Here is a 14,118-nt window from a genome sequence, read left to right as displayed (position 1 = left end):
ATTTTTAAGCCGGATGCCCTTTCTTGTCACAACCTTGTCATTACCGTGATTGAAGTGGACGGTGGGGCTGGAGTTGTGGCCAAAAAAATATACTATTATACTAAAGGATATTCATAGAAAATGCAATTCATATAAAAGACACAAAATAACACGGCTGAATATCAAGAGTGAGAAATAAAATCAGAACGGCTCAAATTGAAGTCAAAGCCAGTGTGATGAGGCGGCTTTCTTGGACACAAACCGGCTTCTGTCTGCTCGTGAACAATGTGAAATAGCAATTGACTCACTTCCTGTTTTAAAATCTCTTCTTAAAACTCTTTTTTTGCTCCTTTGATGTTTCACTCAGTTTGAACTTTTGGCATTTTTCTGTTTCGTTGCCGTTTTGTCTCATGGTTAAATGCAGCTGCCTTGAAGTTGTGCACAACATTTGATCGACTGTTGTTTTTAAAGCGCTCTATACAAAAGGTTGGATTAAATTAGCCCAAATGGACAACATACTGTACAAAAACTATATTTTGTGGCCATTTTTAGAATATCATTCCTGAGTAAACTATTTATAATGCATTAATTAGAATCTGTTTGTCTGGTTTTTAAGCACTTAGGCAATTACCAGCCTTTGGCTTATAACATCTTATAAATGTTAATTAAACAAAAACTGTGTGCTATTGAACAGTGCACAAAACGTTTGAGCCTTAATTAGCTGCTCATTAAACTGTTTTCAAGTAATCTAATGCTAAATGCTTGTAAGTGCTTATAAACACATAACAAGTGCTTATTAGTGCTTTATAGATCGTGTAATAAGGGACCTTAAACTAAAGCGAAAATCTAAACTTTACATCACTAAATAAACACATTTTCCTGCTTCTTTCCTGCTCCTGCTTCCTGAGTGAGATTTATCCAATTACAGTGACGTTTAAACTTTGTGAAGTCATTATAAAGAAGTGTACGCGAGCATGATTAAATCTAGACGCTGTGAAAACCAGGATTGGACTATTTCCGCGCGCTGTCCCTCCATATTCTCACATTTGTCTTGTAATTACCTCTGCGACTACAGGTGCACCGTGTAACGTCAAACTAACTGAATGTAGCTTGTCGCAGTTGACTCCTCGTCTCGTTTGATCATCCCTCGCTATTCTCCTCGTGTCAGTTTGTTACAGTTTCGTTCACACTTTCTCGACATTCGTTTTCGTGGAACCGGTCTCAGCTGATTCCCGGCGGCTTAATATCCTCCAAAGTCACAGAACCACAAGATCGGATCGACAACAGTATTTGCTTTTAGCGCTCTCGATAAATTAGTGCGACTGGTGTGAAAAAAAACGGGACCAAACCAAGTCCACGCCGGGACCAAAACCAGGACACAATGGACAAACATTTTATTAAGAATGAGCCAGGCGTATTAGTAACTACTTTATTCCAGGATGGATTAAGTAGTTACTAAGCCTGAAGCATTCTTACCGTATTTTCCGGACTATAAGTCGCACCGGAGTATAAGTCGCACCAGCCAAAAATGCATAATAGAGAAGAAAAAAACACATATAAGTCGCACTGGAATATGAAATGCAATTGCAAGTGTGAAAAAAACAAATAATATCACATATAAGTCGCTCCGGAGTATAAGTATATAAGTATAAATATAACTATAAGTCGCACCCCGGTCAAAACTATGAAAAAAGGTGCAATTTATAGTAAAGCTATTAAAAGTCTATAATTTCTATACTTTCTAGTCTATACTTCTGACCCATAACTTGGCCTGGTTAAACATCACCAAGATCCTTCCAGACGAGGCAGTAACATCACTAGAAAAGTCACAGGATGTGTCTTTAATTTGTCCGGACAATGTGATGTTTTCCTTATGCTTCTCGCGCTCGTCATTCCACCTGGAGCGTGTTTTAGCAGATAACGCCTGGATTATCGACTTTTCAACAGTAAACGGAGTGCTGGTTTCAACCGTAAACCCTCGTGTTTGTCTCTGCAGCGTGGTGTGCGAGATTGGGCCCCTCAAACCGATCTGGGGCGAGGTGGAAGTGGAGGTGAAGGGCGGGAAGAAGGGCACGTCCTCGATGCGGTTCACCTACCAGGTAAGACGAGTTGTGTTTCAATAACGTGTCCAGGACGCTTCAAATTGGTTCCGCGAAGCGACATCTGCCCAGGGGGACGACGTACGGCTGCGTTTGTGTGCCAACGGCGTCTCCCAACACGACCGTTCACACACCTTCAGTCGTAATTATGGAAGACGAACGCCCAATGAGTGACACATGTGGAGTGGCAGTGGCAAGACGGATGCAGATTGGGATGTCAAGGTTATTCCAGTAAAATCCCATTAAAATAATATTTGCGACAATTTTAGAAGCAAAATTGAGACGTTTCACTTCAATCTATCGTAGAAAAAATGCACCTAAAGATAAATAACTTTTTTTATCTGGCTGTTTAAGTTGATTTTGTCTTTCAGAAAGTTCAGTTTTGTGAAGCTGTTTTACGCTTGAGAAGGAAAACTAAAGATTTCACTGTTGTTTAGTCACAATTTCTCATTTACTCAAAATTTTTCACAAATCATCGTACATCACACAAACGTAACACTGACATTTGATATCGTGACATCCCTTGGCGCGTAGGTGTTGCTTAATTCAACATATCTTTTTGCAAAACCACAACAAAATCACAACAGTGGTCTCTTGGCAGGGCTTCGCAGAATTGTCGATTTAACCAACAAACTCAACCGACGAAACGGGTGACGAAAGATTAACCGACATCCACAGGAAATGAGCAAAGCGTTCCTCGTCCTTAGATACCGAGAAGTTTGAATACAAAATAGACAAGATGTAAGCAGTTGGAGTAAGATAGTATTCAAGGTTGTCGAGTCCAGTTAAGACCCAGTTTCCCGTTCCTTAACCCACTCTCGCTCTTTTCTCTTATACAATGCATTTGATTGTATGGGAAATCTGAACATTTGTCCCTGAACATAAACAGACGCAGATGCTTTCAGCCTGCTCGCTTGTTTTGTCATTTCATTACATTTTTCCATTTGCTGTAAGAAAAAAACCTCCCTTATCTGAACATAGCAAGGACATAAGAAATGTGAATTCCGCCGTGCTAATGCGAGGCTAAATTGACTTGTAGACGGGGCCATATTACGGGCCTAATGCGCCGCCTGATAAGCCCCTCCGCCGACGGCCCCTGTTTAACCAGATGCCGCCGTTCTCGCTCTAATATTGTAACCGCCGCAGCCCAAGCCATTTAACGGGCGCTTTCATACGGGAGTCGCCGAAAGCCTCCACCGGGGAGCGCTCCGTGAACTGTTTACTCAGCACATGACGGCAGATGTGCAGAGAGAGAGGGAGAGAGAGAGAGGGAGGGTGGGAAGGAAAGAGGGAGAGAAGGAGGGAGCGAGAGAGGGAGAGAGAGAGGTAGAGAGAGAGAGGGAGGGAAGGGAGATAGAAGGAGAGAGTGAGAGACAGGATGGATTCAGAGAGAGAGAAAGAGAGTTTTGAGGGCATGAAAGAGCGTGAGGGAGAGTGTGATGAAAAGTGATGTTTGGAGGAATTAAAACAACGACACACTTCGAAATACATACGTTTGCTGATTTTTACATATCATGCAAAATCGACTTTTCCAACCTTCTTACAGTGCTATTGGTACCTCTTATATGTGCTAAAAGTGGTGTTTTGATTGATTTCTGCAGTCTTTAGTGAGAGAACAGTCTCTATCCTTCTCCTCGGATGAGCAGACGGACAGGACCTACTCACCAGGATGAGTCCGTAATATAAATATGTTTGTAAACACGGCTCTGAGGGGCTCTGAAGGGTCCCGAGATGAACCGGTCTCAACGCTCTTAACCAATCACCTCACGCATGAAAGGATTGAATGCTAAGCCCTTCTCCACGTTCTCTCTCCGCTCCAGGACCCCATCCCAGATTCGGTGAAGCCCAGTCAGGGGCTCAAAGCGGGAGGGACCCTCATCACCATTTCCGGTCATCACTTGAAAACCGGCAGCAAGAGCGACGTTCAGGTCCAAGTCGGAGGAGTGGACTGCATTGTGTAAGAAACGTCTCTTTACATTTGCTGCACAAATCTTAATTATTTAATCGTTTAATCTTGATTTTGATGTTTTTGATTGAACTTCAAGCTTTAGTTTTAAAGGGCAAACATGATGCTTTAATTTGGTGAAGAGTTCAGCCTCTTTGTTCCCTGTAGTCAAAAGTAATTGGACGTCGGATTAAAAAAGATCCTGTTAAATTGATCTTGAAATAATACTAATCTTACGAGAAATATATATAAAAATCAACAGTATTTAAACATATTTTTTTAAGAATTTTATTAACCTTTTTTTACTGTTTTAATATTTATACTAACTACTTAACTAAAGTCACTGTGGTGCATTGTGTAACTTTCCCACCTGCTTGCCTCCATGGCGACATTACTGCTTACCTGGAATGCTCCACAAAATGGCAGTAAACAGTATTTTGTTGCCACTTTACAATAACTAAACTTCTTTTTAGCCTTGAGAACATTTTATGTTTATATTATCACATTATAATATCACGCATCAGCACTTTGTGACAAAATGAGACTGTTGCAAGCTTTTTGCATCTTCAAATAAAATGTCCAAGAGCTAAAAATGTGATGCATTTTGAATATTAACGACGTGCCAAAGAGTTTGTGAGAGTCAAGGACGAGTTGCACACGTTTAAAAAATAAAAACCATGCCCTATGTTTGCAGCGTATTGTGGACCAGGTCTGCAATTATTATTCTTTTGTTCTGCCCCAATCAAATAAACATAAAAATCAGGTAGTCGAGCTTTAAAAAAAATCATAATGAACAAAGGCTTAATAGTAACTACTTTATTCCAGGATTGTGGCATTAATTATGTAGTTACTAAGCCTGAATCATTCTTACCGTATTGTCCGGACTATAATCCAGCCAAAAAATGCATAATAGAGAAGAAAAAAACATATATAAGTTGCACTGGAGTATGAAATGCGGTTGCAAGTGTGAAAAAAACAAATAATATCACACATAAGTCGCTCTGGAGTATAAGTATACAAGTATAAATATAAGTATAAGTCACACCCCAGCCAAAACTATGAAAAAAGGTGCAACTTATTGTCCGGAACATACGGTATATACAATGTGTTCGTGCGTAAAGCCATTAAAAGTGTATATCTGACCCATAACTTGGCCTGGTTAAACGTCACCAAGATCCTTCCAGACAAGGCAGTATCATCGCCACTAGAAAAGTTACAGGATGTGTCTTTAATGTGTCCGAACAATGTGATGTTTTCCTTTTGCTTCTCGCGCTCGTCATTCCGCCTGGAGTGTGTTATAGCCGGTGCAGATAACGCCTCTCGTTATTCAGACGGGTTCTATGCTAATTTCGCCGACTTTGAAGTTCTCCCGTAACACTTCAAATGGAACTGGCCTCGAATCAGGTGACACAATAACGATTTCCTCTCTTGGCGTCAGAGTCCGACACCGATAGTGACACTTTGAGGCGAATGAAAAGAGGTTCGGTTTGGCGAAAACGACAGCTGAAGTAAGAGTAATGGCGGAGGAAGTGTCAGTGGCGGGAAAAGTACTCCGTGTTGAGTAAAAGTACAGATGCAGGAGCAAAAACTTAAAGGGGGTATGACAGGTGTTTACGATGTTCAAATTTTGACTCTGTTTTGTGTTTTTGCACCTGTTGTACACATAAATTATATTTTTACACCAATCGAGTAGGTATTTTTGGAGAAAACTTTGAAAAATCTGTAGAAAGTGACATCACATTGTATACAAATTGCAGTGCATAATTTATACAAAAGAAACAACTTGAAACATGAATTCAACAAAATAAAGTGCTCTCATATACTTTTATTTGTCAAATTAAAAAAAATGTGACATTAGATTAGATTCCCACTGCTTGCTGGGTAATTTCCTAGTGTGATGTCATCAATTACAAACAGGAAGTGACATTATAAACCTAAAAAATGTGTTATTCTGTATAGTCGTAGTCGTAGTCCAACCTGTCAGGGGCACTTTAAGTAAAAGTGTAAGTAGCACATAAAAATCTACTAAAGTAAAAGCATTTCAATCGGATTTTCGAGAATTGCCTAAATTGCCTAAATCACCACGAATCTGCTAAAAATAAACTCTTTACTACTTTGTACTTTTCAGTCCAGTTCAAACATTTTAATGGAGTAGAAAGTACAACTACCTTCTCCCAAATGTGGTGAAGTAAGTAAAAAGTATCAACTATTATTATTATTTTAAAAAGTACAGATCCCTTAACAGTACTTTTGCATTTGTACTTTGTTACTTTGCACCACTGGAAACTGTCTGGACGTAAAATCTGAATTATGAAGTTTATTTAGATGGAAGGACAACAATAAGTACAAAATGATAAGTATCGACCACAAAATTAAAATATAGCCGCAAGCGGCAATGATCGGCCCTCGCCACGCCGCCGCCACGCCGCCGCCACGCCGCCGCCACGCCGCAAGAGGAGCCCCAATTGTCCTTTTATTACGCCTACTGCTGAATCTGTGACGCTGTCACATCTTCTCCCCTTTGTTTTACCATCAAAAAGCTATTTTATTTTGAATTCTTGGCAAAATGTGCGGCTTTGCCGCACAGACACCGTGACTCTTTGAATGAAAATGTGGATAACTTTTGATGGTCTTGAAGATGAGTCTCACCAAATTTCAGGTTAATAGGGCTGACGCCCTGGGAGGAGTTTGTGAAAGTCTAAAGTGTAAACATGAAAGGTTTCGGTCATCGTTACGGCAACGCCATAACAATTATGACATGAGTCATTGACTTTTTTGATGGGGATGCTAAAATTGAGTTGTGTGTCAAATTTCATATAATTTCGCAAAACTAAACATTTAACCTCCATATAAAATCTGTAGGGGGCGCTGTGGCGCCAAATGAATTTATTTCACTTCAAGTAGGTTTAGGGCAAAGAGTTTAACAACTGATTCTAATTTGACGCAATTCGGACTTTATCTGCGCAAACGGCAGAAATTTTAAATATGGGAGATTTCTGAAATTCTAGCTACAGTTTGCGGCTTCGCCGCTCAGAGACCGTGAGAGGTATCAATGTAATTTGGATAACTTTTGATGTCCCACTCCTCAGTAGCATTTTCACCAAATTTCAGCTTTTTAGGGCCAACGCCCTGGGAGGAGTTCGTAAAAGTACGACGTTTGGAAAAACTCCGAAGTCATGTTTAGCCATTTTTGAAGCAATATGGCCGACATTTGGTTGGGCGGACGGCATTGCCGTAATAATATTTTTTACTTCTCTTGTCACCATCTACCTCTGCGCCAAATTTCATGATTCTACGATCAGATTTTTTTTGGGTCATTTCCCATCTCTCAATGCATTTTTGGTACATTTGGTGGCGCTGACGCGCCAATTTTTTTTATTTTAGAAAAGGGAAATAGCCAGAATGTAGAGAGGCACGATTTTTAGAGGTGTGCAAATTTTTGTGACTTTTCGTCAATGTTCACTGGGTGAAAAATAGGGGGGTTGGTCCCGAGAAGAAGAAAGAAAGAAAGAAAGAAAGAAAGAATTAAAGCCGCAAGCGGCATCCAACGGCCCTCGCGGGCCGCCGGCCTTCCGACTCTGCGCTTTTGACTTGATAAAGATGGCGCCCTTATTGTGTGTTGAATAAAAAAAGAACTTGACAGACGGCGACACATTGGACATGGCCAATCCAGTGCAAATGAACACAAGTGTCAGTCAAATTTGCTGCGCCGCCGCACAGAGACCGTAGCACTTGGAATAAAAATATGGATAACTTTTGATGCCGCGCTTGTGTAGATGATTTTTCCCAAAGTAAAGCTTGATCGAGCTATTGCCCACGGAGGAGTTTGTTAAAGTGTGAAGCGTAAATGTGAACATTTCAAGGATTTGGCGTTTTTCCCATTTGTGACAGTATATTTGCAGCTCCACGGCACAGAGACCGTACCACTTAAAATCAAAATATGGATAACTTTTGATGCCCCGTTTGTGTAGATGATTTTCCCCAAATATGAGCTTGATCGGGCAATCGGCCTAGGAGGAGTTCGTTAAAGTGTGAAGCGTAAAAATGTGGTGATTTTAGAGATTTCGCTGTTTTCCCATTTCTGACATATATTTGCGGGTCCGCCACACAGAGACCGTAGCACTTAGAATCAAAACATGGGTAAGTTTTGATGCCCCGCTTGTGTAGATGATATTCTCCAAATATGAACTTGATCGGACAATCGCCCTAGGAGGAGTTTGTTAAAGTGTGAAGCGTAAAAATGTGGTGACTTGAGCGATTCTACGATTTTCCCATAAGGATAACATGGGATGTTTCTGTCATCGCTACGGTTACGCCGTACAAAATATGACTTTGGCTCTCATACTTTTGTGATCAGGATGGCAAATTAGAATTTCGTTCAAAATATCATGTCATTTGGAAAAACTCTATTGTTTATAGGCCACTCTGAAGGCCAAATAGTCAGAATTCTGGGAAACGTTTGCGGCTCCGTCGCACAAAGACCGTAAAAGTTATCCTTAAAATTTGGATAACTTTAGATACACCACTTGTCTAGAGGACGTACACCGATTTTGAGGTTGGTGGGCAAAACGCACTAGGAGGACTTCGTTAAAGTGTAAAACATAAAAATGTGGTAATTTGAGAGATTTTGTGGTTTTCCCATAGGGATAACATGGGAGGTTTCTGTCATCGCTACGACTACGGCGTAAAAATTTAGGCATTTTTGTGATTGGCTTTTGTGATCGGGACGGCAAAATAGAATTTTGGGTAAAGTTTAGACAATTTTGGTAAAACTAATTTTTGACCTTCAATGTTAATTTAAAGGTCACTCTGTAGGGGGCGCTATCACTGCCATTTCAATTTTGTCAGCCTAAACTGGTCCAAACTAGAAAGTTTAACAACTGATTCAAATTTGGTCCTAATCGGACTGGTTTTGATCAAATGGGAGCAATTTTTAGACCTGCAATATTCCAAAATAAGTTGTCCAACTTTGCGGCTGCGCCGCACACAGACCGTAAAAGGTATCTCAAAAAATTGAATAACTTTAGATGCCCCACTTGTCCAGAGGACGTACGCCGATTTTGAAGTCGGTGGGCAAAACGCCCTAGGAGGAGTTCGTCAAAGTTTGACGTAAACAAAATGGCTAACTCAGCTTGTTTTCATTTTCAAAGGAAGATGGCGGCCATAGGGTAAGTTTGGGGGCGTGGCCACAATGATTTTTTTTGTTTATCCTCACGAGAGGAATGCGTGTCCCGAATTTCGTAGTTTTACGCCAAAGTTGACCTCGGGGCGTCTCCCATAGGCGCAATGTATTTTGACTTTTGTCGGTGGCGCTGTCGCGCCATTTTTTAACGAAAAAAAAAATGGCCCAGAAAAAATACAATTTTTCGCCGATTCTGAATTTTGGGCAAAGTTTGGTGAGTTTTTGAGCATGTTCAGGGGGTCAAATTAGAGATCAAAGCGCTGAAGAAGAACAAGAAAAATAATAAATATAGCCGCAAGCGGCAATGATCGGCCCTCGCCACGCCGCCGCCACACCGCCGCCACGCCGCAAGAGGAGGGGGCGCTAACGCGCCCCAATTGTCCTTTTATCACGCCTACTGCTGAATCTGTGACGCTGTCACATGTTCTCCCCTTTGTTTTACCATCAAAAAGCAATTTTATTTTGAATTCTTGGCAAAATGTGCGGCTTTGCCGCACAGACACCGTGACTCTTTGAATGAAAATGTGGATAACTTTTGATGGTCCTGAAGATGAGTCTCACCAAATTTCAGGTTAATAGGGCTGACGCCCTGGGAGGAGTTTGTGAAAGTCTAAAGTGTAAACATGTTCTGGCCCCATTGGAATAACATGGGAGGTTTCGGTCATCGTTACGGCAACGCCATAACAATTATGACATGGGTCTCATTGACTTTTTTGATGGGGATGCTAAAATTGAGTTGTGTGTCAAATTTCATATAATTTCGCAAAACTAAACATTTAACCTCCATATAAAATCTGTAGGGGGCGCTGTGGCGCCAAATGAATTTATTTCACTTCAAGTAGGTTTAGGGCAAAGAGTTTAACAACTGATTCTAATTTGACGCAATTCGGACTTTATCTGGGCAAACGGCAGAAATTTTAAATATGGGAGATTTCTGAAATTCTAGCTACAGTTTGCGGCTTCGCCGCACAGAGACCGTGAGAGGTATCAATGTAATTTGGATAACTTTTGATGTCCCACTCCTCAGTAGCATTTTCACCAAATTTCAGCTTTTTAGGGCCAACGCCCTGGGAGGAGTTCGTAAAAGTACGACGTTTGGAAAGACTCCGAAGTCATGTTTAGCCATTTTTGAAGCAATATGGCCGACATTTGGTTCGGGGGACGGCGTTGCCGTAATAATATTTTTTACTTCTCTTGTCACCATCTACCTCTGCGCCAAATTTCATGATTCTACGATCAGATTTTTTTTGGGTCATTTCCCATCTCTCAATGCATTTTTGGTACATTTGGTGGCGCTGACGCGCCAATTTTTTTTATTTTAGAAAAGGGAAATAGCCAGAATGTAGAGAGGCACGATTTTTAGAGGTGTGCAAATTTTTGTGACTTTTCGTCAATGTTCACTGGGTGAAAAATAGGGGGGTTGGTCCCGAGAAGAAGAAGAAAGAAAGAAAGAAAGAAAGAAAGAATAATATTCCGATGCGAAAACAATGTTTCCCATTTTTCAAATATCATAAACTATACATTTTCGGAAAGCGCTCGCGCTTTCCTACCTCATGGTGTGGGTCCCTGGTCACTGACGGGTACTTTCGATAATTTTGAGTGGGCTCCGCCCACTTTGGGTTTTTGGCCCTCTATACAGTAATAATGTTCAATTTTTGCATTACATGCTTATATGCACGGAACATGCAAGAGATGGGGAACGTATTCGTGAGCTACTTAGCGCAAATGAGTGCTTTATATGGGGATGACGACCGCTTCGCGGTCGTCATCCCAATGTAAAGTGCTCGTTTAGTGCGAACTTTTGCACGGGCTTCGCCCGTTTACAACGGTAATGTTCCATTTTCCTACAACTAATTAGTATGCACGGGGCGTGCATGAGTGGAGGAGTGCGTTAGTGAGTGTTTGGAAGTGGGCGAGCGCTTCGCGCTCGATTTCGTGCGCACTACGTGCGCACTTTCGCAGCCGTGCTTCGCACGGCCTTACGAGATTAATAGGCCTCTCGCCAGCTTGTGGCGCTCGGGCCTAATAAAAAAATAAATATAGCCGCAAGCGGCAATGATCGGCCCTCGCTACGCCGCCGCCACGCCGCAAGAGGAGGGGGCGCTAACGCGCCCCAATTGTCCTTTTATTACGCCTACTGCTGAATCTGTGACGCTGTCACATCTTCTCCCCTTTGTTTTACCATCAAAAAGCTATTTTATTTTGAATTCTTGGCAAAATGTGCGGCTTTGCCGCACAGACACCGTGACTCTTTGAATAAAAATGTGGATAACTTTTGATGGTCCACCCCTGAAGATGAGTCTCACCAAATTTCAGGTTAATATGTCTAACGCCCTAAGAGGAGTTTGTGAAAGTCTAAAGTGTAAACATGTTCTGGCGATTTCCCCATTGGAATAACATGGAAGGTTTCGGTCATCGTTACGGCAAAGCCATAACAATTATGACATGGGTCTCATTGACTTTTTTGATGGGGCCAAAATTGAATTGTGTGTCAAATTTCATATAATTTCGCAAAACTAAATATTTAACCTCCATATAAAATCTGTAGGGGGCGCTGTGGCTCCAAATTAATTTATTTCACTTCAAGTAGGTTTAGGGCAAAGAGTTTAACAACTGATTCTAATTTGACGCAATTCGGACTTTATCTGCGCAAACGGCAGAAATGTTAAATTTGGGAGATTTCTGAAATTCTTGCTACAGTTTGCGGCTTTGCCGCACAGAGACCGTGACAGGTATCAATGTAATTTGGATAACTTTTGATGTCCCACTCCTCAGTAGCATTTTCACCAAATTTCAGCTTTTTAGGGCCAACGGCCTGGGAGGAGTTCGTAAAAGTACGACGTTTGGAAAAACTCCGAAGTCATGTTTAGCCATTTTTGAAGCAATATGGCCGACATTTGGTTGGGCGGACGGCGTTGCCGTAATAATATTTTTTACTTCTCTTGTCACCATCTACCTCTGCGCCAAATTTCATGATTCTACGATCAAATTTTTTTGGGGTCATTTCCCATCTCTCAATGCATTTTTGGTACATTTGGGGGCGCTGACGCGCCAATTTTTTTTATTTTAGAAAAGGGAAATAGCCAGAATGTAGAGAGGCACGATTTTTAGAGGTGTGCAAATTTTTGTGACTTTTCGTCAATGTTCACTGGGTGAAAAATAGGGGGGTTGGTCCCGAGAAGAAGAAAGAAAGAATAATATTCCGATACGAAAACAATGTTTCCCATTTTCCAAATATCATAAACTATACATTTTCGGAAAGCGCTCGCGCTTTCCTACCTCATGGTGTGGGTCCCTGGTCACTGACGGGTACTTTCGTTAATTTTGAGTGGGCTCCGCCCACTTTGTGTTTTTGGCCCTCTATACAGTAATAATGTTCATTTTTTGCATTACATGCTTATATGCACGGAACATGCAAGAGATGGGGAACGTATTCGTGAGGTACTTCGCGCAAATGAGTGCTTTATATGGGGATGACGACCGCGAAGCGGTCGTCATCTCAATGTAAAGTGCTCGTTTAGTGCGCACTTTTGCACGGGCTTCGCCCGTTTACAATGGTAATGTTCCATTTTCCTACTACTAATTAGTATGCACGGGTGTGCATGAGTGGAGGAGTGCGTTAGTGAGTGTTTGGAAGTGGGCGAGCGCTTCGCGCTCGATTTCGTGCGCACTATGTGCGCACTTTCGCAGCCGTGCTTCGCACGGCCTTACGAGATTAATAGGCCTCTCGCCAGCTTGTGGCGCTCGGGCCTAATTATATCAAAAGGAATGGCGCAAGTTCTGTTGTCAACATAAAGCTTTTGTCACGTGTCGACTCGCTCACAGTAAGAGGAAGTATTGGGTGCTACTTTATCATAACTACACCTTAATTGCCTTAACAAAGCTTGAACAAAGGCTTAAGTCATAATGAACAAGTAGTTTATTGCGCTTGATTCAGTCTTATTTACTACTTAAATAAGGTTAGGATTAGGAATTAGGGTTGGAGTATTAGTTAAGTGATCACCAAGCCTGAATTAAGCTTAATAAACCATTTGTTCACTATTAATTAAGTCTTTGTTCATGCTTTACTAACGCAGGTGTAGTTGTTATAAAGTGTTACTTCAATAAAAAATGTACTCAAGTTGGGATAAAAAGCAAACTACCACAAAAAATCGCTCAAAAGTACAATTTATTTAAAGTCACTCAAGTAAATGTATTGATTCGAAGTAATTAAGCTCCACTCGCCTCTGATAAAGATAAACTAAAATGATTAATGAGAGTAATGTTGTTGGGCAGAGTCTGGTTGTTTTTTTTACTTTTTAAAAAGACATTTCTCACTGGTTTCCGTGCCCATTTTATTTTCCAAAGGTTATTTTTCCCAGTCGGAGTGAGAATTGTTTTTCTGTTTAAAGTCCAAAATTGTTTACCCACAGCCGGAAATTCCTAATTCAAAAATAAATAAATATGGAAACCTAGACTTTGAAGTAAAGCAGTGGAAAATCTATATTTCTATTTCTGTCTGCAATTACTGTCGTACTCGCATGCAATAATGTCACATTCATGTGCATATAACTGATGCAAATAGAGTGCTTATTTTACCATTATTATTAGTATTATCTTCTAGTATTACGCTAGCTGTTTTTTTTTTTATTTTATTCTATCTTTATTTTTCCCCTCCATTCCTTATTAGGAAATGAGAGGTTCTGTCTATAGGAGTTTTTGTTTATAAGAGTTTTTGTTTATAAGAGTTCTTCTATTAAGTGTGTTTTTTAAACTTCCTAAAAGTTATCTGTCCTTTTCCTCTGTATCTACCTGCGTTGCAACACTGGAATTTCCCCATGTGTGGACACTAAAGGAATACCTTATCTTATCTTATCTTATAAGCCAAGGTAAATGCAAAATAACTACAGTGCAAAGGACTTGATTAGAGTTCA

At 40.8% G+C, this 14,118-nt stretch overlaps 1 protein-coding gene across 1 annotated transcript in view; it reads left to right on the top strand.

Annotated features, from left to right (window-relative positions):
- Nucleotides 1-14,118, top strand: part of plxnb2b (plexin b2b) — a 253,304-nt gene that overhangs the window by 164,759 nt on the left and 74,427 nt on the right. Inside the window, exons 16-17 of the mRNA XM_072435874.1 lie at nucleotides 1,976-2,078; nucleotides 3,899-4,035. Of these exons, the coding sequence (XP_072291975.1) occupies nucleotides 1,976-2,078; nucleotides 3,899-4,035 (240 nt within the window). The remainder of the gene's footprint in view (nucleotides 1-1,975; nucleotides 2,079-3,898; nucleotides 4,036-14,118) is intronic.

This window comes from Eucyclogobius newberryi, unplaced genomic scaffold (assembly GCF_026437365.1).
Source record: "Eucyclogobius newberryi isolate DKJ021-1_F unplaced genomic scaffold, fEucNew1.0.hap1 SCAF_7, whole genome shotgun sequence".
Lineage (NCBI taxonomy): Eukaryota > Metazoa > Chordata > Actinopteri > Gobiiformes > Gobiidae > Eucyclogobius > Eucyclogobius newberryi.
This window is presented reverse-complemented; position numbering and strand designations above follow the sequence as displayed.